This window comes from Panthera leo, chromosome D3 (assembly GCF_018350215.1).
Source record: "Panthera leo isolate Ple1 chromosome D3, P.leo_Ple1_pat1.1, whole genome shotgun sequence".
NCBI classification, from domain to species: Eukaryota; Metazoa; Chordata; class Mammalia; order Carnivora; family Felidae; genus Panthera; species Panthera leo.
The window spans coordinates 57,026,030-57,052,663 of NC_056690.1; the positions used below are offsets into that span (position 1 = coordinate 57,026,030).

General features: G+C 38.8%; 1 protein-coding gene across 1 annotated transcript in view; it reads left to right on the plus strand.

Annotated features, from left to right (window-relative positions):
* The first annotated feature begins 472 nt into the window (after positions 1-472).
* Positions 473-26,634, plus strand: part of GALNT1 (polypeptide N-acetylgalactosaminyltransferase 1) — an 80,520-nt gene continuing 54,358 nt past the window's right edge. Inside the window, exons 1-4 of the mRNA XM_042911340.1 lie at positions 473-1,278; positions 2,089-2,143; positions 17,252-17,497; positions 26,019-26,193. Of these exons, the coding sequence (XP_042767274.1) occupies positions 17,359-17,497; positions 26,019-26,193 (314 nt within the window). The 5' untranslated portion in view covers positions 473-1,278; positions 2,089-2,143; positions 17,252-17,358. The remainder of the gene's footprint in view (positions 1,279-2,088; positions 2,144-17,251; positions 17,498-26,018; positions 26,194-26,634) is intronic.

Sequence of the window (26,634 nt, forward strand, 5' to 3'; positions counted from 1 at the left end):
ATGATCAGAAAAGGAGGAGAACAAGGAATGACCCGGGAGACAAGAAAAGAAGATGTTTTAGATATTACGAATGATTTGGAGAAAGAGACCTGTTTTGGTAGTTAGAATACTAGAGTAACTTGATCAAACTGTTTCGCTGAAGCGAAGTCAGACCACACTGGGTTGAGGAGTTGAGAAATTAGAGAATAAAGACAACTTGCACAGAGATGATAATCTGGGGGAGGAGGGCAGATTATGGAGCCCAGGGCTATGGTTGGTGTTTGGGCAGAAATACAAACACCTTTGGAGAGTTTGGGGACTTCATAGCCAGAAAATAGGATGAGCCCCTGGCCTTGAGGAAGTTCCTGCCGGATCCTTCCCAAAAACTACTTCCCACTATCTGAGGGGTTTGTCGTTGTTGATGGTGGCCGTGTTCTATTTCCTAGTGTCTTGAGTTCATGGTTGGAGGAAAGGTGTACATTTTCTGAAACTGCAGTGTTCTGAGGTAATGACTTGGCATTTGTATAAAAGGGATAAAAACATGGGAACACTATGGTCAACATTGCTCTTCGAACTCCTTAGCTTGCCAATCAAGATTTTTCTTGTTCTGAACATACTCTTTCAGCCATGTCTTCCAGTTTTTCTTTGCTGTCCCCTAGACATCCCCTGCATTTTCCTGCCTCTCTTATTTTAGCTCAGACCGTTTTGTCTCCTTGAAATATCCTTTTTCCCTTTCCTAACTCAAACTGGTTCCTCCATCATTCTCCCCCACCAGTTTCTCTCCTTTGTGCACTACAGCCCCTTGTGACGTGGGACCTGTTGCAAATATGTAAAAGCATTTTATAAACCGTGAAGCGCCACGCAGACTTACCTTGTTCTCTCTCCCCCGTGAACTGCAAGCTCATTGAGGACAGGCACTGAGCCTTTTTCATATTCATATGCATCAGACTACTTATGTGCCTTGCACATATTTGATATTTATTAAAGTTTGAATAAATTAGGGATATGTGAGTCTGTGGTAGATTAAATAATGCTGTGTCTAAGATGGGCATGTTATACACCAAGTTCTGTTTTGTAGCTGTTAAATTTATGCTAAAATTCTGCTTCTTTGCAGTCTCCTGTAAAAGTAGACTCCTTAATTTGGACCCTTCACTGATTCGCATCTTGTTTTTTTCTTCATAGCATACATACCTGTGTAAATCAATAACTGTAGGTTGCGGCGTGGTGTATTGGGATGCTTTCAACTGTAGTAGCAGAGTATCCGGTTAAACAATGAGGGTTTTATCATCTCGGGTAACAGTAAGTCCAGACATAGATTTCAGGGTTGGTCTGTTCAGTCGCTCTGTGATATTGTCAGGTTCCTATGTGCTTTCCGTATTTTAACTTTGTCACCCTAAACATGTTGATGTTGGCTTCCCTCATGAGTCAAGATGGCTGCTATAAATACACTTCTAAATATACTATACACACAATATCCAAAGGTAGAAAAGTATAGTTTCTCCTTCAACATCTTTGAGAGAGGATAACTTTTCCTGAATGCACCCAACAGATTTCCTCTCAGGTGCTGTTGGTTGAGATTTGGTCACTTGCACCAGCAAGAGGAATAGAACAGCCATAGCTGGCTTGAATGAAACGAAAATACAAGAATAGGTAGTCTCGCAGAGAATGATCAGTTGAATTCAGTTGGTAGTCTAATGCAGTGAAAAACATGGTGGGTTGGGGTGGGATGAGGAATAAACAGGACCTGCTCCAGGTGCTATTTGTCTTTGGACTGCCCACCTGGAAAGTTAATATCCTGTTAGATTTCTAAGAGGAGGAATGACTCTTTTATAGTCTTTCCACTGAGCTTGAGGTTGGATCTCAGTGATATTTTATTCATTGACTCACTCATGCACTAGACATTAACTAAATACCTACTATGTGCAAGGTTTGGAGAAATACCGATTATGTGCCTGTGCTCAGCATTGGGGAAGTAGCTGAATAAGACATGGTTTTTGCCCTCAGATGCGGCTGACCTAAAGTCAGTGGAATAGCATGGCTGAAGTAATAAGGGGGGAGGATAGAGTTATTCTGTAATAATCTGATTTTAGGAAATTTATTTTTCAACAGGACATGTGGGACATGTGGATTTGGGATATGAATTCATTTGAAAAACCACTTTGGGGTAAGTTGATAGCTGGGAGTGAATGACTTCAGGGTTTCACTTCCCTTACCTTGGGGTTTGCTTTTACAGCTATGTAGGTTTCACACTTATGTTGATTGGACTTTATGCCTCATATATACATAAGTTAATGGTTTGTACTAAAATCCAAGTTTAGTTATTTCAGAAATGTAACCATCAAGCATAGTCCTGGTACTAATTAGTGCATTCATATTTCATTAGGGAGGTCATTTTGAAGACTAGATGAACGTAACGTTTGGAAATAAAAAGGTTCTTATTATTTAGGTTTAACCTGCTTGAGCTCACCCAATAATCGTGTCAAGTGGGCTGGAAATCACTCATAGAATCAGTGTTGAAGATTCAGTGTTGAGAGTGCTTAGGTTGTTCAGTCGGGTAAGCATGAGACTCTTGATTTCAGCTCAGGTCATGATCTTGTGGGTCGTGGGTTTAAGCCCCGCATCAGGCTCTGCACTGAGAGTGCAGAGTCTGCTTGGGATTCTCTCTCTCCCCCTTTCTCTCTGCCCCTCCCCAGTCACATAACACTCACGAGGCGTGCACCTGTGCTCTCTCAAAATAAATAAACAAAAAAAGATTCAGGGTTAAAGTTTATCTCTGAGCTTTGCAGTACTGTAGCCATTTGAATAATCATTATATCAGTACAAATATAAAAGCTTCCTGATTTTTTGTTTTATTTAAGAAGGTGCCTCTAGAAAATACTATTCAATATTTACCAAGTGTGTACTATAATATTTAAGTGTTGTACATGACCCCATTTAATTTAGTGAAATCGAATTATAAGGTGGGCATGTTTTTCTCAGAGGAATAAAGAGCTCCTGGTTTATGCAAATAAAGAATAACACTGCTAGGATTGTTTGTTTTATTTATTTGCTTATTTATTCATTTATTTATTTATTGAGAGGGAGAGAGAGAGTGAGCATGAGCAGGGGAGGGGCCTGATGTGGGGCTCGAACTCAGGAACCCTGAGATCATGACTAGAGGCAAAATCACCAGTTGGCCACTTAAATGACAGATCCACCCAGGAGCCCCTGCTAGGATTGTTTAACTAGTAAGTGTTGGAATTGAAATTTGAACCCAAATTTGAATTTTAGCATTTGGCCTAATAGACACTAAACTTCTTTTTTCATATGCTGATTGTGTTGCGGGTTCCCAAGGCCTTCCCCAGGTTTAGTGATTGGCTAGGAGGACTCATAGGATTCAGCATATAGTTATAATAACAGCTAACATTACAGTGAAAGGATACAGAGCAGTATTGGCAAAGGGAAAAAGTACATAGGGTGAAGTCTGGAGGAAACAAGGCACAAGCCTTCAAGACCCTCTCCCAGTGGAGTCACATAAGCTGTGCTCCAGTAATAAATTGTGACAACATATGTGAAGTGTTACCAGTTGGGGAAACTCATTAGACTCAATGTCACTCTATTTATTCTGGGCTGGTCATGGAGGCACCCTCTGCCTAGCATGTACCAAAATTTCAGTCTCCCAGAAGAAAATCAGGTGTTTTGCACAAACCATATTGTTTGTACAAACAGACACAGTTAGACACTTATCACTTGAGCTAAGTGTTTTAACAGTATAGGGAACTGTTTGTCATTCAAATTCCCAGTTACCAACCAAGGGCCAACTTTGCAAGCCAGCCTTTCTAAGGATAAGAATCTTACGCCTGCTTTGTTAACTTTTCTCCTGTACATTGATTTATTCATTTAAGTAGATTGTGATTATGATCATTTAGCTTCTGAAAAATAATGAGAGAAGTGGGTATTATGGCAAAACAAATGCTTTAATGGTGTTTGTTTTGGGTGTGTGTGTGTGGGTGTCCCACGAATGACTGCCCATTAGTTTGGTTTGCTAGAAGGACTCCCCCAATGTAACGTTGTCCTCATGGCTAAGGTTTATTATAGCAAAGGATACAGTACAGGAACAGCAGGAAAAAGATACATACAGGTGAATGCCAGGAAGATCAGGCACAAATGTCCATGTCTTTCCTCTGTGAGGATCCCAAGGACATGACTTTCTGTGGCCAGCCCTGGTAACTAAAATTTAGGACCCGACCAGACACCAGGTGCACATCATAAATCTTGGTGATTACTTTAAACAATGCTGACAGCCTGATACATCCTGACCCATTGCCTTTAACATCCTTACCCAGTGACTGTGAACATTCCAGGAGTTTAGTTCTCAGAGTTTGGCCAGGGGTCATTGCCATGGCTCCAGGAATGCCCCAGAGATTAGCATGGACTGAGTGAAACAGACCTGCTATGTTAACTCTTTCCTCACAGTATCCTATGTGAAATAATGTTGCATTTGTTGAATGTACCGTTTAAATGCTGATATATTCTTCAGTACATGATATTCTAAACTTAGAAAAAACAATTGATAGTAAATAGTTGCTAAATTTCACTTCTTTAGAATTCTTTTCATTTCTTCTAGATTCTTTTCTTTTAAGGATTTATAGTAATGGTGACTTCTGGATTTACCATTTTTGTTTACAACTATTTGTGCCATATATGTTATATTAAATAATAGTACAGAAGGGTGTCTGGGCACTCAGTCAATTTAGCATCCAACTTCAGTTCATGGGTCGTGAGTTGAAGCCCCACGTCGGGCTCCCTATCATCGGTGCCAAGCCCTCTTCAGATATCTGTCCCCCTCTCTCTTTGCCCCTCCCCTGCTTACGCTCTCTCAAAAATAAATGAACATTTATTTTAAAAAAAAGATGGTACAGAAATATGAACTTTAAACAGTTCAATTTAGATATTACAAAATTAACCTTTGCTTTATGAAGATCTTCCTTGTGAACATGGTAAGGTCTCTTTAATGGAATTTGCAGGTGCACAGAAAAACCATTTTTGCTGGAAAAGAATAATCCATACTTTAAAAACTGGCTGATTGCAGGATTTGAAACCAATCCGTTACTTAATCTGTTGCTATTTGAAACCTGTTTTGTGTTATGCAAAAAAGACAAAATGGATGGGAAAAGTTCCATGCTTGAAAGTGAGAGGTTCTGAGTTAACTAAATGAAATAGGTTTCTTTATTGCAGAACTTCATAGAACCTTTAGGGCAGTCAGTAGTAGACAGTATGAATCTCCCAGGGCGTATAGAGTATATAACATTTTCCTAACTTATTTGACCATGGAATTTCTTTAGTGACAACTTGCAGGTATGAGTCCTGCAGTAACAGTAAGAAAAGTAAGAAGCCATTAAACGGTTTTAGGTAAAGGAAAGACAGAAACAAAACAACTACAGAAACAAAATTAAAGAAAACCTTGTTGCAGAAAAGTTTAGTATCTTGCACTGCCTTCTGATAAAACCTGTTCAGAAACTTCCCTATCTGTCTGTCTTTTTCCTGTCAGGTTTCCTGAGTTGATGTTTGTCTTTTGTGATGTGAATGGCGTGTCTCTTAGATTGGTGTTTGACAGCATAAGTTTCCAGGGTGTGATTTGTTTCAGGCTAGTACCATCTGCAGTACCTGACACGGTGTCAAGAACATGGTTGGCCAAGACTCAGTAAGTATCAGAGAGTATAGAATTGACTCTAAAATACCGAAACTTTTTTTTTTTTTTAAGGAACAACAGTATAGTAGACATAAAAGTTGGATGCTATACATTTATTTTAATAATGATGTCATTTTATAAGACATTTTTGGGTTTTTCTTTTCTTTTTTTCTTCTTTTTTTAATGTTTATTTATTATTGAGAGACACAGAGAGACACAGCGTGGGCATGGGAGGGGCAGAGAGAGGAGGAGACACAGAATCCGAAGCAGGCTCCAGGCTCCGAGCTGTCAGCACAGAGCCCGATGCGGGGCTCGAACTCACAAACCGTGAGGTCATGACCTGAGCCAAAGTTGGACGCTGAACTGACTGAGCCACCCAGGCGCCCCTGAAATTTTTATTTTAAATGGCTCTTAAGTTGAACTCCTTATCACCAACTTCTTTTTTATGACTTGTATCATTATTTATTTACTATCATTTTTAAAAATTATATCCAAGTTAGTTAGTGTATAGTGCCATAATGTTTTCAGTAGATTCCAGTGATTCGTCCCTTACGTATAACACCCAGTGTCTATCCCAACAAGTGTCTTCCTTAATGCCCTTTACCCATTTAGCCCATCCTTCCACCCACAGCCCTTCCAGCAACCCTCAGTTTGTTCTCTGTGTTTAAGAGTCTCCTATGTTTTGTCCTCTTCCCTGTTGTTATATTATTTTTGCTTCCCTTCCCTTATGTTCATCTGTTTTGTATCTTTAATTCCTCATATGAGTGACATCATATGATTGTGTTTCTCTGACTTATTTCGCTTAGCATAGTACTCTCGTTCTATCCACGTTGTTGCAAATGATGAGATTTCATTCTTTTTGATTGCTGAGTAACACTCCATTGTATGTATACACCACATCTTGTTTATCCATTCATCAGTTAACGGACATTTGGGCTCTTTCCATGATTTGACTATCGTTGATAGCACTGCTATAACAGTGCCCCTTTGAAACAGCACACCTATATCCCTTGGATAAATACCTAGTAGTACAATTGCTGGGTTGTGGGGTAGTTCTGTTTTTATGACTTGTATTATTTTTAATTTGTTTTCTCAGAACAGTAGAATTGATCCACCATAGACATGTAAATTCTTTTAACTACTAGATTTTTTTTTTCAGTATGTGGAATGTTTTTTTTCATTCATGGGAGTTAAATGGTTGTCATAGCTAAGGAAGGCCAGTGGGTCAAGGGTAGCCAAGGCCCTCCTTAAGAAGTGGTACAAGGTGAGAAGGCTTCTTTAGCATCTATTAAGAATTATTATAAAGCTGTAATAAGTAAGACAGCAATGTGGTGTAGGGGTAGACGAACCAGTGGAACAGAACGTAGAAACCTGGAAATCAGGTTTATGACAAAGTTTGCATTGCACACCTTTAGTAAGGGGATGAACTTTCCATACATTGTACTGGGACAGTTGGTTATCCACATGGCAGAAAGTGACATTGAATCTTTACTTAAACCTGAAAGGTAAAACTTAAAAATTTTTAGACGTTAGAATAGTATCTTTAATGATCTCTAGATAGAGAAGAATTTCTTAAGACATAGAAAATGTGAACCACAAAAGACACCTCTTATTAAGAAGATAAGGTATAAACTGGGAAAATATTCTTGCAGTGCATGTAATCGACACAAGATTAGAATCCAGACTGCAACAAACATCTTTACAGACTAACAGAAAAAAGAAAACAACCCAGGGGTGCCCAACTCTTTATCTCAGCTCAAGTCTTGATCTCCAGATTGTGAGTTCGAGCCCCACGTTGTGCTCTGTGCTATGCATGGAGCCTACTTTAAAAAAAAAAAAAAAAGACAAAACAACCCACTGAATGGAATAGTGGACTAGACTTCGTAGGCACATTAGAGAAGAGGAAATGGAATGACCAGTGGAAATGGAATGACCAGTAATGGCAGAGACCGTGGGGAGATGCAACTACATTAAGATACCAACTACACGCACCAGATTGTCAAAAAATAAGAAAGTCTGACATCAGTAAGTGTTGCCAGGGATATGACACATCCAGAGCTCTCATTTTGCTTACTATTTTGCTTCAACCACCTGGGAAAACAAATTGGTCATATTTAGTCATATTGAAAATATGCGTACCCTGTGACCTAATACCCTTATGTATGGACTCTAGATCAGGGGTTGGTGACAACTCATGAGTTAAAAATGGTTTTTAACATTTCTAAATGATGAAAAAAAATTGTGTAATTTGTAATGTGAAGATTATATAAAATTCAAATTTCAGTCACCATAAATAAAGTTCTGTTGGAATACTATCATGCTTACTTATTTATATATCATTATGGCTGTTTTTGTGGTGTGGCACCAGAGTTGAATGGTTACACCAGAGATCTTCTGTCTAGTAAAGCCTAAAATGCTTACCACCTTACTCTTTGCAGAAGTGGTTTAGGACCCCCTGCCCTAAATAAATACTCGTGTGTGTGTGTGTGTGTGTGTGTGTGTGTGTGTGTTTGTGTGTGTGTGCGTGCACGCCAGGAAACATGTTTAGGAATGTTCATAACAGTACTGTTTTTGATAATAGAAACCTAGAAAGAACCACATGTTCGTTAAATATCGAATGGATAAGCCGTGGTATGCTAAGCCAGTGGAGTACTGTTCAGTAGTGGAATGGACTGTAATCATATGCAACATACGGATGTGTCTCAGAACTCAGTATTAAAAAAAAAAAACGCAAGTCTCAGATTTTTCCATGTATAAGCAGTTCAGAAACAGACAAATAAATGTAAAAAGGCATTGCTAAGGATACCTGCGAGGTAAAACTATCAGGAAAAGAGAGAATGGTAAGTTTGGAATAGAGGTTGCCTTGGAGGAGCTGGGGAATAGATAGTATTAGAGAGGGAACTTTAAAGATTATGCCCTTCTTCCTTTTTAAAGTCTCATTTTAAATGTTTTTATTTTTGAGAGAGAGAGAGAGAGAGAGACAGAGTGTGTGTGTGTGCACACACGAGCGGAGAAGGGGCAGAGAGAGAGGGAGACAGAATCCCAAGCAGGCTCTGAGCTGTTAGTGCAGAGTCCAGTGCGGGGCTCAAACTCACGAACCGTGAGATACGACTTGAGCTGAAATCGAGAATGACACTTAATTGACTGAGCCACCTAGGCTCCCCAGATTATGTTCTTATTCTTAAACTGGGTGGTGGGTATACATCTGTGTTGTATTGTGATACTTTATTTCAGTGCTGTGTTTTATACATACTTTTGATATTTGATAAGTTTTTGTGATTTGGAGCATTAAAAGGTATCTTTTCAAATAGTGTAATTTGCCTCATAATGTACAGTTATTTATAACTACCAGAAGGGAACCTCATCAGTGGGCCAGAACCTGCTTGATTTCACCTATAGGTCATTTCCTCTCGCCACACCGCCCGCCGGCCCCCCCCCCCCCCGCCAACATCCCAGGTGTTCTGGTTGTGTCAGGAACCGATTTCAAACTCTTAAGCAGAAAAGGTGATTAGTAGAAGGATTGCTGATGTTTCTAGAAGCCAAGGAAGAGTCAGGGACTTTGTCTCCATCAGGACCCTCTGCCTCTTGTTCTGTATGCCTCTGCTTGGGCTCATTCTCTTGGGCTACAGGTGGGCTTTCTCCATGTGTTGGGCATTGTGGTTGACTGCAGAACTACATGCATAGCCTCAAGCTCTGTGACTTAAGAAGCCAAGGGAAGAGATCTTGTGGTTGGCCTGGCCAGATCATTTGACTGTGGCCAAGGGGCTGGGTCTATTACCAGAAGAAACCTTTGGGGGAAGGCAAGGAGAGCAAGGGTCAGAATCATGAACCTGGAAGCCCTCTCAGTTTGCATTTATTTTATGTCTGTTCTTTAAGTGTAAATCAGTATGTGGCATTCAACCTAGCTTGGTGAATATCAAGGCTATTTTGAAATGACAAGACATTTGTTATTGCCTAGGACTTGATATTCAGTGGTTGGGTGGGGAGGGGGGTTAGAAATGTCTGTTGTGTGTATTACTGAAAATCAAAATATAGCATTACCACAGAGATCTCTCTTGCTATCCCCTTTATAGTCATACCCATTTCTTTCTTTTCCCCCTAATAAGGACATTTAAAGATAATAAAATGTTTGAGTCAAAATAGACATTATGAACTTGCTTTAAGACATTTACTATATTCCAAATGACTGGGAGGACACTTGGCCCATTGGTGGTATTGTTTAACTGGGATTAGTAGTGTTTAGGTGGTTTTGTATCTTTTACTTTTTTGTGTTTGCCAAATTCCTTGCATTGAGCATATATTACTTTATAATTAGGAAAAATACTAACTTTTAAAGGTATTGCTGTAGGTTAAGTCAGTTTATTGCCTTGGAAACTGAGATTCCATTCAGGATACTAGTAAATTTTATAGGAGTCTATACCGTGAGAACCCCAAATGATAAACTTGTTCCCCAACCTGTAAACTTGTTAACACCTGGGAAACAGAGAAAGAGAATATCCAAATTCGTATGGAATGTGGACATCATTTTATACAGAATTTTTAGACTGGTTCTTAACTAGTCTTTGTTCAATACTCAGAATGAGAGTATGCTAATACCTAAAAATTGGTTTGCGTTTTTGTCTGGTGAATGAGCCTTCTCAGTGCCAAATTTTAGTCAGTAATCACTTGACAACTCAAAGACAGTGGGAGAAATGTTGGCCTAAACACTGCTTCCCAGGAAGCAGAAACCATAAAATTAAAAACTAAAGAACCAGAGGCCATACTTACCTTAGGCAGTAGGTAATAGGCCAGAATAGCTGCTCTTTGTTTTGACAACTTTGGCTTCAGTTATTATCTATTCACAGATTTACTTTTGTTACTGGTATAAGGTAGGATCCAAATTTATTTTTTACCATATGGAAGGCCATTTGTCCCTGTACCAGTTTTCTACTCTGATTTGTAGTAGCACCTGTCCAGTTTTCCACACGTGTACAGGTTTGTTTTGGAGAACCACATGGTTTTGGATTCTTCTGTTTTGTTATAAATCCAGTCTCCAACAGCTTACTTTGTGTTTGGATTAGAATTATATTAAATTTATAGATTAATTTTAGGAAGAGACTGTTGTTTTTCTTTACTGAACATAGTATATCTATCCATTAGTCAGGTGTTCTCTTATATCTCTCAATAAAGCGCCACATTTTTTTATGTCTTACACATATTTTTTTAAGTTCATCCTCAAATACCTTAGGGTTTTTATAGCTATTTTGAATGTAATTTGTTTTCTTTTGCATATTTTAATTAGTTATTACTATACAGGAAGTTGATTGATGTTACATGTTCATCTTGTATTCAGCAACCTTGATGAAACCATGATTAGCTCTAATGGCTTATCTATTGATTTCTTTTAGAGTTTTGGTGTAGAAATCATGCTGTCTGCAGATAATTTTGTCTCCCCCCTGCTCATCTTTTTTCCTTTTCTTGTCTTATTGCTTAGATTCTAGTATGGTGTCAAATTGAAGTAAAGATGCGTAAGTCATGTTACAGAAATGCCTGAAAAGTTCTGTCATTAAATATGTTTACTATGGGTTGAAGAATTTTCTTTCTAGGCCTATTTTGTTGTTGAAATCTTATAATTGATGAATAATGAATTATCTCCAAAGTTAATGACTCCAAACAACAGACATTTATCGTATTTGCTTTGGGTCAGGAATGCAAGAGCAGCTTAGCAGGGTGGTGTTGACTCAGGATCTTTCTGGATGTTGCAGTCAATGTCAGCAGGAGCTACAGCCATCTGAAGGGCTAATTGGGACTGCTTCCAAAGGGTTCACTTCCGTGCCTGGTGTAATAGATGCCTGGGGGTCTGTTGGTAGGAGGCTTCAGTTTCTTTCTATGTGACCCTCTTTATATGGATGCTTGAGTATCCTTCTGACATTAGTGCTGGCTTTTCCCAGAGTGTGATCTGAGAGAAAGGTAGGAGGAAATGTGTTTTATGACTAGCCTTGAAACCACACACCATTACTTCCACCATATTCTGTTGGTTAGAAGCAAGTCACTAAGTCCAGCCCCACTCTAGGAGGGAAATTACAGTCCACAGAAATTATTTTTCATCTTAATTTTTTAAAAGTCTGTCTGCCCTAACAAAGTTGCATAAGATCAAAGGCTTCTCTCTGTATATCTTTACCTTAGACACCTCCTTTGAGCCTCGAACTTTTGTATCCTAGCTGTGGTTAATATCTCTTCTTGAAGGTATCAGGGTTACCTCATACTTAACATGTCCAAAGTCAAACTTAAGTTTCTTCCCATCTTGCTTCTCCTTCTTTTCCTCTTTTGTTGGTCCCTGTTTCTGTGACTGGCACCATTCTGCATCCAGTTGCATAAGCTAGTATTTCCTCCTGTCTAATTCATCCTTAAATCCCATTGAATTTGTTCCTGAATACCTCTTGAATCTGCCCACTTTTATCCAGCTTCCAGCTTTATCTTAATCACAGGTTTCCTCTTCTTTTGTCTTTGATCCCCTGACCTTTCAGTGTTGGGCTCCTTTCTGCTACAGAGCCCTTGCTACTCACCGCCTCAAATTTTTCATCTCAAGTCATGTCTTCCTCAGGGAAGCCTTTTTGACAGTCAGATATTTGTTTATATTGCTGTGTACCTCCCCTCAAAAAGTTATCACCACTGAAACTTTATGTATATGTGACTGTTTGATTAATGCTTGCTTTCCTGGAGCCAACTCTAAATTTCGTAAGGGTAGGGAGTGTGCGTTTTGTCTATTTTTGTATTCCCTACATTTGACACATTCCCTATATTTACCGAATTTGTGTGCATTGAATGAATTAATAAGCGAATGAATATGTTTGATTATAGCTCTGAGAAATAGAGTAAATGGAATATATAACTAGTAAATACAATAATTTAGCCTTCCCTTACTATGTTAGAGGATAACTATCATGTTTTTAAGTCTTTAGTGTTTCTGACAGAAGTTCCAGCTACAAATTAAGTGAATAGATCTGTCGAAAGGGCCCATCTCTCCTACCTCTGTTGGGTCAGTATGATGCCAAGCTAGTGATCCGAGGTGCCTGAGAATACTGTGTTCCTGTTAGAGGAGAGATATACACTACGATGTACCCAGAAGTCAAAAGCTTTAGGTCTAAGAGAATGAAACTTCCATTTTTTCGTAAAGATACTATTGAGCCAAGACTCTCTTCTTAGACTTGAAACTTCTGGAGAACCTTGATTAGAAGTATGAGAGATTAGAATGATTAGAAGTATGATTAGAAGTATGATTAGTATTAGTATGATTAGAAGTAGGAGAGAATAATTAGTTCTAGGGGCGCCTGGGTGGCTCAGTCGGTTAAGTGTCTGACTCTTGGTTTCGGCTCAGGTCATGATCTCACAGTTTGTGGGTTCAGGCCTTGCGTCAGGCCCTGCACTGACAGTGCAGAGCTTGCTTGGGATTCTCTCTGTCTCTCCCTTTCTCTCTGCACTTCCTGTGCATGTGTGTGTGCACTCTCTCTCTCTTTCTGTCTCTGTCTCTCTCTCAAAACATTATAAACTTTAAAAAGAATAATTATTTAGCCCTAGAAAATGCTGATGAATCTTTGGAGGAACTTGACAGTATGACATAGAGTAGGATCAGAAGTTTGCTGATACATGCTTTCAACAATAGCCAAATTATGGAAAGAGCTTAAATGTCCATCAGCTGATGAATGGATAAAGAAGATGTGGTTTGTATATACAATGGAATACTACTTGGCAATGAGAAAGAATGAAATCATGCCATTTTGCAGCAATGTGGATGGAACTGGAAGGTATTATGCTGAGTGAAATAAGTCAGAGAAGGACAGATACCATGTTTTCACTCATAGGTAGATCTTGAGAAACTTAACAGAAGACCATGGGGGAAGCGAAGGGGAAAAAAAAAATAGTTACAAACAGAGAGGAAGGGAGGCAATCCATAAGAGACTCAAATACAGAGAACAAACTGAGGGTGGATATGGGGGTGGGGGAGAGAGGAAAATGGGTGATGGGCATTGAGGAGGGCACTTGTTGGGATGAGCCCTGTGTGTTGTATGTCAGTGATGAAGCATGGGAATCTACCCCAAAAACCAAGAGCACACTTTACACACTGTATATTATCCAATTTGACAATAAATTATATTTAATATATATATAAATAAATAAAAAGAACTCTGCTGATATAATTGATCACTGTACTTTGATATTAATTATGATTTTATAACTTAAAAAAATTAGGTAGTCAAATGCATTTCAAATGGAAAGTTTTAATTTATCATTGTTGGGACAAAAACTGTGAGCTTTAAGTGACTTCCAAGATAAATTCTGGTGTGTGTCATTTGAGGAAATGTACATCGTTTGTCTGCTTCTGAAATTGGCATTGTTTCTTTGAAGTATTCCCCCCATATTTATCTTTCTTTTTTTTAAGGGAATTGAGGTTGAATTCAGCTTGCCCTTTTAGATGTAGTTTTATGAGTTTGGACAAATGGACAGAGTCATCTGACCACCACCACAAGCAAGATCCTGCAATGTTTTCATTATCACAAGTTCCTTCATGCCCCTTTTGAGGCAGTTCTCTCCTTCCTCCATAGCCCCTGGCAACCGCTGATTGATTTCTGTGTCCATAGTTTTGCCTTTGCTGGATTGCCCTCTAAATGGAATCATGCAGTATACAGTATGCAGCATTTTTGTGACTTCTTTCACTTAGCATGATGCTTTTGAGATTCACCCAAATGATTGCATATATATCAAGAGTTTGTTCTTTTTAGTTGCTAGGTTAGTATTTCACTGGTGTGGTACAGTTTGTTTATCCATTTACCAGGTGATGGACATTTGGATTGTGTCCAGATTTTGATGATTACGGTTAAGCTGCTGTAAAGATTTATGTACAGGTCTTGGTGTAGACATATGTTTTCCTTTCTCTTAAGTAAATAGCCAGGGACGGAATTGCCAGATTCTTGTAGGAAGAAACTGCCAGTTTTCCAGAGAGGCTGTACCCTTGTGCATTCCCCTGGCAGCATTATTATAGTCGCAGTTGCAGCAATTCCTAGCTAGCACTTGGTAGTTTTCTTCTTCCCTTTAGCCATATATATCGGCACATAGTGGTGTTTCACTGTGGTCTCAATTAGCAGTTCCCTAAAAGCTAATGATGTTGAACATCTTTTCACGTGCTCATTTACCATCTGTATTGCTTTTTTGGTGATAAAATCGATGAAACCTTTTGCCTATTTTACTGGATTGTTTTGTGTTTTTTTAAGTTTATTTATTTTGAGAGAGGGAGGGAAGGAGGGAGAGAGAGAGAGCGAGCACGCAGAAGCAGGGGAGGAGCAGAGAGAGAGAGGAAGAGAGAATACCAAGCAGGCTCTGCACTGTCAGTGCGGAGCCCAATGTGGGGCTTGAACTCATGAGCCACCAAATCATGACCTGAGCCAAAACCAAGAGTCAGATGCTTAACCGACTGAGCCACCCAGGTGTCCCTGGATTGGGTTTTCTTTTCTTTTCTTTTCTTTTCTTTTCTTTTCTTTTCTTTTCTTTTCTTTCTTTCTTTTTTTTTTTTTTTTTTTTTTTTTTTTTTTACTGTATTTTAAGAGTTCTTCTATTCTGGATATAAGTCATTTATCAGATATGCAATTTGTAAATATCTTCTCCCAATCTGTGACTTGCTTTTTTTATTTTTTTAACTGTCTTTTGGAGAAGATTTTGATTGTGAAGTCCAAGTTACCATCTTATGATTTGTACTTCTTTTGTTCTGTTCTGAGGAAACTTTGCCTCACCCAGGGTCTCAAAGACTTTTTGTCTCTCCTTTATCCTCCTTTCTCCCTACACCTCCTGCTTCATCCATACCCCTCTTCTCCCAAACACATACATACCCACTTCATCTTCAATTTTCTAATCTAATTGTGCTGCCTTGGAAAAATTAAATAAGAATGGATACAAAGTAATAGAGATTTACACTGCAGTATTGTGGGCCATAAGCATTTAAAAAAATAACAATCAGCAGATTTTCGAGAATAGAAAGCTACATTTGAATCCCAGATACTGTACTAGCAGTCAGATTGTTTGCTTTGCCAGTGACCAAAAGAGACAGCTTTTCATGTAAAGTAGCTCAAAATAAAAATTTGTTTCTATCTAGCTTCTCTGGAGAAAACTATTGCTTTACGATGCTGTGCACTATAGTGCTTCTGGTCCCCCCCTCCCCAACCCTAGTCACCCTAGTTATCAGTACTTGCTCACCGCATGGGACACAGTATCAGATATTGATTGAATAAGTACAACTTTGAGGCAAGCATATGACAGTAACATACATCCCTGTTCACTGTGCAGTCAGGGAATGTTGGTTTGATGAAGGAGGAATGTCAAGAAAACAAAGGTCTCAGAGCACAAATAATACTTTACATTTGTAAGTATCACTTAGTATTTTTTTGGGTGCTTTTCAGGTCGCTGTCTAGCAACCTTGTGAAGTAGGCAAGAACTATTATATATCTTTTTTATAGATAAACTCTCTGGCCTGTCCTGAATTGCTCAGGTAATAAGTACCACTGTTGCCCACCATGGCATGTAAAATTGCCCTTTAAGAAGCTGCTATGTTGCCCATCAGCCCAATCCTTCAGAACATCTGCTCATTTGGCTTTTTTCGTGAGGCACATGTGCAAAGTGTGTTTCTTCTATCCACTTCATCTGAATGCACTTGGCTTGTCTCCCTCCTGATCAGCAGTGACATAGGCCTTTGAGCTTCCATGTCAGCTGCTTATCAGAATGATTCCTGACCTCTCTGAGGTCCCTCACACTGCTCCAGAGCTCCCCAAGATGAGCTCCTTAGTAACAGAAATGTTACTAGTTAGACTATCCCAAATGACTTTCCAAATTGGGTGATAGTTCCTTCCATCATTTTCTTTGGTGTTTTAACAGATTGAGGGGTGGGGTGGGGGGAATAGAAACTAAAGATCAGAGAAGTCTGTAAAATTACTGTCAAGAGCCAGGACTAGGTCTCGGATCTTAAACTCTTTTCTTCTCCATTATACTTGCTGTGAGTGTTTCTGAATGGTGGCTGGTGACTGTAGTGTTTTTAGAATGGGATTCAATGGAACAGAGGGATAAGAATTAGCCCAATAAACTGCTATCGTACAATACTGGGAGACCTCCTATTAGTCCTTAGGACCTGGAAACCTGAATGGACTGAGAATCACTGGTTTCTTAAACTCCTGTGGCAGTTAATGGCTTAGCATTTAACATAGCGGTTGAATAGAAGGCAGTTCAGCCCTGTGTGTTTCATGGATATGAGATAGTGGCACACTATTGTTTTAATTTGCGTTTTCCTAATACTGAATTGAGCGCTTTTCCACATTTATAGGCTGTTCAGGTTTCCTTTCTGCATAGTGCTTTTGTATATTCTTCACCCATTTTTCTTTTGGATTGTTATATATTGATTTGTAGGAGTTATTTGTACACTCTTGGCACTATTCATTTTTATGTATTTTACAAGTGTTTTTTAAGTCAAATGTTTAAACTTACTCTGAATAGTAAAATTTCATGTGCATGTTAAATTAATCTTACAGCTCATTTTTAAGGTTCTGATTTTTTAAGTTATCTTTTTTCTTTTTGTCTCTATAGGTTATGAACGTGATTTCTGATGAAACTGGATTGGAATAGTTTTCATGATCTTTGCATATTTATATATATATATATATTTTAAAATTTTGCATTTGACTTAAAGTGCCATGAGAAAATTTGCATATTGCAAGGTGGTCCTAGCCACCTCCTTGATTTGGGTACTCTTGGATATGTTCCTGCTGCTTTACTTCAGTGAATGCAACAAATGTGATGAAAAAAAGGAGCGAGGACTTCCTGCTGGGGATGGTGAGTGACGTTTTACACTGAAACATCTGTTTCAATAAGTATGTCACTAGTTTGTTCACTAATTTGGATACTATAAAATTTTCATTTTTTTAGATTAATAGTAATTCCTGACTTCCTAAATATGATGATCATGTTACCAACAGTTTTCCAGTGGGTTCCTCCAACAGTTAAAAACGAGATTCAAGTCTCAGTATAGAGTTGCTGAATTCAATATTTGTGTTCACTGTTACTTGTAGTTAATTTTCTGCAAACTGTATTACCAAGTAATGTGGAGAAACTAATATTAATGGTTTTGAAACTAATAACAACTAATAGTTGGAACCAACAAAATGGTATGGCATTAGTGTAATGACATAAATGCTGAATAGAGTGTTAAAATTTCATTGTTGGGTATTAAAAGATGTTTTTTCCTGCCTTCCCATCTCATTGCTGAGGGAAATCATTCTAGATGGAGGTAGTCTGGAGAGTTCTTTTTGTTAATGCTGTAAATAGCTCCAGTTAGCACTTTTGAGAGGACTTTTGGAAGGATGAGGCTGTATAATAAAGACCACAGTGAGACTGCAGTATCTGGTATGGAAAAGAAAGGAAACACAAATATGAAGGACCTAGGTTTGAAGTCCTGACATTTTTGGCAGTGGACACCTGGAAAATTCAGTTTTGAATACCTGTGTTCAAACCAACAAACAAGTGCTGCTTTTTATTTTTTAACATAATGAAAATGACTTTGCATTATGAGTCAATAATTCAGCTGTTCTGAGCTCTGAACTCTCTATGATTAGTTATAGAAAATCTGGCTATGCAGTAATTCTACTATTTTTAGGAATTCTATGTGAATGATTACTGTTTTAACATCAGTTTTATTTGAATATGTAATCACAGTTAAATTTTTTGTATTTTTATAATGAGAGCACCTGGTCCCCTAAAATTTATAATCTAAAAATATTTGTTTGTATTGGTTAACTGTGCCTACTTACTGTAATTTTTATAGATGGGTTTGTATAACAAGTTCTGTTCATTTCTTCTTGGGAAATTTACCTAAAATTAGATTCAGTTGCTTGCACTGGCTCTAGTAATACCTAGGCTATAATCCCTCCCTGACTTTTTAATTTTCACTTTGCCCTTAAGTTGTTTTTTTTTTTTTAAATCTTTATTTATTTTTGAGAGACCAAGTGTGAGCAGGGGAGAGGCAGAGAGAGACACACACACAGAATCTAAAGCAGGCTCCAGGCTCCAAGCTGTCAGCACAGAGCCTGGTGTGGGCCTCTAACCCACGAACTGTGAGATCATAACCTGAGCCGAAGTTGGACACTTAACCGACCGAGTCACCCAGGCGCCCCTCCCCTTAAGTTTTAATAAAATATACTTTAATTCAAAGTCAACTTATTAATTTGTTGACCTTCCTGGTTTACTCTGTGGCTCTGCTGTTTAGTACCTTTGTTGGTTGACTCCTTAACTGTTGTCAGAACTGTAACTCTGTCTAGATTTAACTCAGAGGGCAGGTATTACCATCTACCAGTAAGTTGGATATTCTTTTCCCAAATAGAACAGATTAACTTTCCCCTCACCCTGCTTTAATTTATTGCCATTTATAGTGGAAGCTCATGGTGTTCTATTTTAAACACAGAGACGTAAAAGTTAGAAAGAATAGGACCTTTAGTGTGTGAAGATCCACTTGGTGAATATTTTTAAAACTCTGATATGTGCTGGGCAGTATATATATGCTACACAGTTCAATAACAAAAAATAAGGCAAAATTCCTCCCTTTGAGGAACTCACAGTTCAAGAGGAGAGAAAGAATAAGTAAAATACTGATAGAATAAATAGCATTCTAGAGATGTGCACAAGAGCAGAAAGTGCTGGGAACATCTCGGGGTGTCTGAGAAGGTTCAATAGGGAAATAATGCTCATGTTGAGAAGTGTCATGGTGAGCAGGTGTTTTTTACGTTTGATAAATAAGCAAAGGAAAGAAGCATGTGCAAGATATGCAAGTGAGAGAATAGAGTTGATGGATAGAGAATGTGAGGAAGGAGCACAGATGAAGCTTGGGAGGTTAGCAGAAGCCACATTCCCGAAGGCCTTTTATGGCATCCTGAGGATTTTGGATTTCTTCCTGTAGGCAGTGGCATGCCGTTGAAGGATTTTAAACAAGGGAGTATGTAACCTGATGGGATCCAGACTTTCTGAAGAAAGCCTCGGTGGGCATGTGGCTGACGTACTAGAAGAGAATAAGGCAGCAGCTAGTCGAAGCTGTCATGAAAGTTTAGAGAAGTTCTTAGAGCCTACACTAAAGTGATACTGAGGTAGAAAGGAAAAATATATATACATAAGAAATATGTAAACAGTGGAATTTATATAACTTGAGCCACTGAATGTAGGTAGTAATGAAAGAAGAGTTTAAGATACTTCTCAGGTTTCCCTGTTCGATGAACTGATAGGAGGTGGGCCCCCAGAGGTGGAGCAGCTTTGGTGGAAGGTGAAAGGATGAGCTGGGTTGGGAGTATTTAACTTGGAAAATTCTGGTAGAGACGTTCTGCAGGAGAGAGCAGTCGAGGCGCAGAATGTAGGTGGTAGCATAAGCCTGGTCTGTGCAGAGGACTGCATCAGGAGCATGTATAGACTCAGAAGGGACAGACCCAGTGTTGAAGAGCATCGTGGAGGTCAGTAAAGAGTCATCTCAGGAAGTTAGAGGTGGAAGGGGAAGCCAGAGGGAGAGTGCTCATGAAAACCCTGGAGTGTTGTTTGTCAAGAGATTTTATCTGCGATGAAGAGGAAGTGTTTCTATATGTTTCTGTGTGAGGTTTGTTTTGACCCTGGCAGGTGCCATCTGATTGCCAATAGGTTTGATGTACCCGTGAAGAGTAGAGATGTGTAGCTTATTCTTTAGGAAGCTTCAACACAGAAAAAGGGGTGGTGCATGGGGTGCCTGGCTGGCTCAGTTGATGGAGCATGTGACTTGATCTTGGGGTTGTGAGTTTGAACTCTACATTGGGTGTAGAGATTATTCAAAAATAAAATCTTAACGGAAAAGACAAAAAAGAGAAGGGTAGCGCAGTAGTTAAAGGAATGGAGGCAGTTTTATGTTTGTGTGTATTTTTTATGTACATTGAGGGGGAGGTTAAAATGTAAGGGAAAACTAATACCTGAAAAAGCAGGTTCTTAGCAGATGAAACTATGTGGTATCAAAACCATAAGAAAAGGATTGTATTTGAAAAAATTGCCGAGGCTAATACAGTTTTGAAAACAACGGTGGCATGAGCATCAAAGATAAGAAGTAGCTTTTATACAAAGTACAAAGGTACTAGGTAAAGGAGAAATGGTCTGGGAGTAACGGTGTGGAGATGTGAGATCTCATCCGAACCTTGTGAGACACAGAGAATGACCAGTTCTCCCAGAAGAGGTTTGTGAGGGTGGTGGGCTCTGGGGGAGGGCAAATTTGAGTGAAATCTGCTAGAAGGGCCTATGTGTTGTGGAGAAAGAGAATGAAGAGGCTTTACATTGGTGGGGGGTAGAGGGGATCAGGCTGTTTCACACGACTGAGGAGGAGGGAAGCATGAGAGAATGGCTGAGCAGTAAGCCAGGAGGTGAGGAAACTGTAGGAAGGGAGACCAGGTGAGAGGCTGAGGGTTCCAGACGGGGCTTCAAAGCTAGCATACTTATTGGTTTATATACTGTAAGAAAGCAGAAACATTCCAGCTATCATTGTAAGCTACATCCCAATCAGAGTTGTTAAAATGTGGAAAAAATATTTTGGAATACATAAAAGAGATAATGCCTAAAAACAGTAGAGATGATAATTGTGTACGGGCGCCTGGGTGGCTCAGTTGGTTAAGTGCCCCACTCTTGATTTCGGCTCTGGTCATGATCTCACAGATAGTGGGATCAAGCTCCTCCTCGGACTTTGCGCTGACGCACAGATTCTCCCGCTCTCTCTGCCTCACCCCTGCCTGTGTGTGCTCTCTCTCTCTCCCTCTCAAAATAAATAAATGAACATTTTTTAAAAAGATGATAATTGTGTAATAAGAGAAAATCATTTATGAGAAGTGGTTTTAGCCTTTTATTTGTATTTTTCCCCGAAAGGGTATCATAACTTTATACCTCTTTATTCTACTTATTTGAGAAAAATACAAGTTAAAATTTGTAAGATTTATTAAAATACATTCAAAGGTAGGTCGTGTGGCTTGTGTATATTAATCTGGTTTGGTGGCATTCAGGGTGAATCTGTAGTTTTCTTGGTAATTAAGTTTTTAAAACATGATACTTTTTGGTTGGCTCATAAGACCAAGAGTTGTGAGTTTGAGCCCCACATTGGGAGTAGAGATTATTTAAAATAAAACATGAGACTTTATTGTTTTATAAGTGAGGTTTACCTGAAATGTAAAATACATTTGTTCTCACATAATACTGTGGATTTAAAACACCTTAGTCTCTCCCTTGTCAGAGTTGATTTGATTTTTAGAAATGATCTGCATGTAAAATTTTATGCCAAGGAAGATTTTCTTTCAGTTCATAAAATGATATCCAAATCCCATTTCAGTTGGTTTTAAACAAAAATTTCACTGAACTTTTAATTTACATAAAAGACTGGTAAGTAGAGTGCATGGAAAGTTAATGCTTATCATTTAATCTGCAAGTGCATTAGTAGGAAAAATACATTCATTATCCACATGCACTTTATCCTGAGCTCTTTGCCAAAGAAAACTAGTTTACTAGTCCATTTAATTATTTAGGATATTATAATCTCTAAATTAGAGTATTGTGGTGGATTCTGTAAGTCATCTAGTAGTCATATAATTTTTGGTAATTTCTATTATAGCTTGGAAATTTCATGTGTACCAGTAGGTTGAGTTACTTAATGTGGACACTGTACTAGATATTCAGGTTATTAATAAGTACCAGGTGGTCAGATTAGTAACATGTCACAATAGCAGGATTGTATATGTTGTAGAGTTTTGTCTGCTTCTTTAAGATCTTAAGGCCAGAGTTTTACTTCACAGTGATTGGGCAAGATTTTAACTTTCTGGTCATATAGTCTCTTAAGCTATAAGAAATCAAGCTTATACTTACTAGTCCTCACAGAAGTAATATCTAGAGTCCTCCTTCATGCTCCCACAACCCCCAGGGAAAATGTCAAATATAAACAAAAGTGGAGAAATAGAACTCCCATATACCCACCATCTGGCATCAGCAGTTTTCATTTCAGAGCTGGTCTGGTGGCATGGATGTGTGGATGTCTCTTTCTCTCTGTCCTCCCTTTCAATATTTTGTTGTTGATGATGAAGAAAAAATTGGGTGTTTCCCCCCCACCCCCCAGTTTCCCACAGTTAGGATTTGCATCCCTTTAACACTTTTTGTCATGTCCTTTGGTGTCTTATATTTTCTGTGAATTGATAGGTAGGTCCGAAGGCTTGATCAAATTCAGGATCTCCCTCTTTCCCCCACCACCTCACCCCAGCAAAAATATGTTGTAGGTGGTATTCTGTATAACTTAATACTCTTACTTTTTTTTTTTAACTTTTTTAAAATTTATTTTTGAGAGAGAGAGAGAGAGCGAGCATGAGTGGGGGAGGAGCAGAGAGAGAGGGAGACATAGAATCCAAAGCAGGCTCCAGGCTGTGAGCTGTCAGCACAGAGCCTGACACGGGGCTCGAACCCACGACCATGAGATCATGACTTGAGCTGAAGTCAGACACTTAACCAACTGAGCCACCCAGGCACCCCATGCATAACTTAACACTCTTAATTTAAAAGCCAAACAGCATGAAAATGTTTTTTTTCCATTTTAACTTTAAAGCATCGTCTTATACTAAAATAGGGTTCTGATAACGAAAGATATTTATGATCAGAGCCACTAAATGTCTCCCACCTACTCTTTGTGTTAACTGTGCTCTCCATGCACACAGTAAAATTGCCACATCCAGAACTCTGCTGCTTTCTCTTGACCCCTGAATATCCCAATCCCCAAATCTGTTGGTTGCTTTTTTTTTTTCAGAGACAGACTCAATTAGAATTGACTCTAATAAGAGTTTTATAACTTGTGATTTTTAAATATTTAAAATACTACTTGTATTATAGTTTTTATTACACTTGTGATTGGGAAATCTTGAAATTGTATCAGCCCTGATATTTAAAGAGCTTAGTTACTTGGCAAACATTAGACAGGCTTTGTTTTTAAAAATTGTTTTACATGAGTTTCCTATAATTTTCCTATAATTGAAGTTATTTGCTAATATATTTTTAAAGTTTATTTATTAATTTTGAGAGAGAGAGAGAGAGAGAGAGAGAGAGATTGAGCTGGGGGAGGGGCAGAGGGGGGGGAGGAAGGGGGAGAGAGAGAGAGAGAGAAAATATGAATGAATGAATGAATCCCAAGTTGGCTCTGCACTGTCAGCATGGAGCCTGATGTGGCACTTGAACTCTTGGACTGTGAGATCATGACCTGAACCAAAACCAAGAGTTTGTCACTTAACCAGCTGAGCCATCCAGGTGCCCCTATTTCCTAATATTTTAATGCCCTCCCCAAATCACAGTTCATTCTGAGAACAAGAGCAAAATTATCTTATACCATTTTTTTTTCTTGATGGTTGTCTAAGACGGGTGTTTTTATATTTTAGACAGAGTTGTTGAAGACACAGTAATTTCATATTCTCTGGCTCTGGTGTTGGTAGGTTGCTTTGTACCACGATCTGAAACAATCTACAGGTCAGCTTTACCAACTAGTCCTATTCTTGGGCAGATGAAGCCTGGCTGAAGAGAGATGGCTTGTCTACTGCCTTGATGTCTCTATTTTTGTGCAGACTTTTTGGAGGTGCCTAAAACGTAAACAATGGGAGAATAAAATTTTCAGTTTTAAAAATAAACAAGTAATGTACGAAACAGGTATTCAAGAAAATTTTTGTAATGTTTATTTTTGAGAGAGAGGGAGAGCGCACTGCATGCATGAGTCGGGGAGGGAGCAGAGAGAGAGGGAGACAGAATCTGAAGCAGGCTCCAGGCTCCGAAATGTCAACACAGAGCCTGATGCAGTGCTCAAATTCACAAATTGTGAGATCATGAACTGAGCTGAGGTTGGACGCTTAACCGACAGAGCCACGCAGGTGCCCTCAAAACAGGTATTTTTATCCCATTCTTGGCCTCACCCCATTCTCTACCAATCCCTTTTATTTTTTAAAAATTTTTGCCCCATCCCTTTTAGATGAGAAGTTTAATACACTTTTTTCCAAGTTTAATATATCTGGGAACTTGTTTTTCTTGGAACATTTTTTAACATGTCAAAAGTATAAAACAAGGAATAATATTTCGAAACTGCTGATCTAGAATATTACCCTTTTTATGTTATCACGAGATAACATGACTTAGAATGATCTTTCATGATACTCCACCTTGCTTGATGCTTATTCTGATGTCTATTATCATTTCTAGGGTTTCATTTTGGCTTATTTTGAATAGCACTTTTGCTCTCATTAATTCAGCATATACTTATAAAACTCCTACAGGACACTGTGCTAAACTCCCCAAAAAGTATGCAAATGAATCAAACTTCAGCTAAAAAGAGATAGTAATCTAGTGGGGAGCCCACAAGACAGGTTAACAATCATTATGGAGGTAGTAATTGATTAGAGATCTAAGAGCCCTAAATGAAATGATGTGTCAGTCAGGAGTAGCAGATGATCGCTGCAGAGAGATTTGGAAAAGCTGCAGGCAAAAGAAGCTGTTGTAGCTGGGACTTGAAAGACAAGTAGGGGTTTGGTATTGTAGAAATTGGAATGGGGAGATGCCATGGGAGGGGACCAGTGTGAGCAAAGGCACCAACACAGGAAAACATGAGGCACTTATGAAGGAAAGTAGTGAGTTGCTGTTTGACTGAAGGATGATGACACACTGGAGTGGGCGTGGGGGGTGGCATGGTGGAGGGCTGAATAAGTGTTAGGTTTGGGAAATTTGGTTAAATTTTCTGTTAAAGAGGGGCGCCTGGGTGGTTCAGTTGGTTAAGTGTCCAACTTTGGCTCAGGTCCTGATCTCGCGGTTTGTGAGTTTGAGCCCCATGTCGGGCTCTGTGCTGATAGCTCAGAGCCTGGAGGCGGCTTTGGATTCTGTGTCTCCCTCTTTCTCTGCCTACCCCCACCCCCACTCATGCTCTGTCTCTCTCTTTCTCTCTCACAAAAATAAACATTAAAAAAAATCTTTTTTAATTCCCTATTAAAGGGTTAGACTTTAGGAGATCATGGGAATACCACAATGAAGGTCATGCTTTAGAGAGGTTAATGTGGTGACAGTATTTGATATGGGAACGCCAAGGCTGCGTGCGATTCAGGTGAGTGAGTAGTGCAGGGTGTGGAGGTCTTGAGTGAGGACACTTGTGTGGAAGAGGAGGACAGGGCAGCCCCTAGAAGGTGTCACAGACGTAGAGGACGGGCTCAGAAATGGCTCTGGGTGCTGAGGGCACAATTTAAACTCATGTTATTAAACAGAAATATTTACATTTGCTGTAAAATTGTTAATTAAGTTTCCTCCTTATTCTTAGTTCTAGAGCCAGTACAAAAGCCTCATGAAGGTCCTGGAGAAATGGGGAAACCAGTTGTCATTCCTAAAGAGGATCAAGAAAAGATGAAAGAGATGTTTAAAATCAATCAGTTCAATTTAATGGCAAGTGAGATGATTGCACTCAACAGATCGTTACCAGATGTTAGGTTAGAAGGGTAAGTACCTAGTGTGGTCCTGTTGGCATTTAATTAAAATGAAAAGTGTGCTCTCAAGTCCCAGTAAGTTGCACTTCTGTGTTGACTATTCTGAAAGTGAATGTTATATCGCTGTTATTACTTATCCCATTTAACTTATTAAATGTTGATGAAAATAGTACTGATCATTAGGCTATATATTTTAGGCTTTAGATTAGAAGTGTATTTTAAACTTATCAAAATGTTCCTATAATCAGCTTTTTAAAAAAGATTCTTTTAAGTTGTAACTTAAAACAGTAATGTATATAGTCATAGGTGTACATATTAGTGAATTTTTACATATACATATACACCTGTCTCATCATTATCCAAATCAAGATATGTGTGTTAAATGAATATACCATAATTTATTTACACATTGATAGACATTTGGGTTGTTTCCACCCTTTGACTATTATGAAC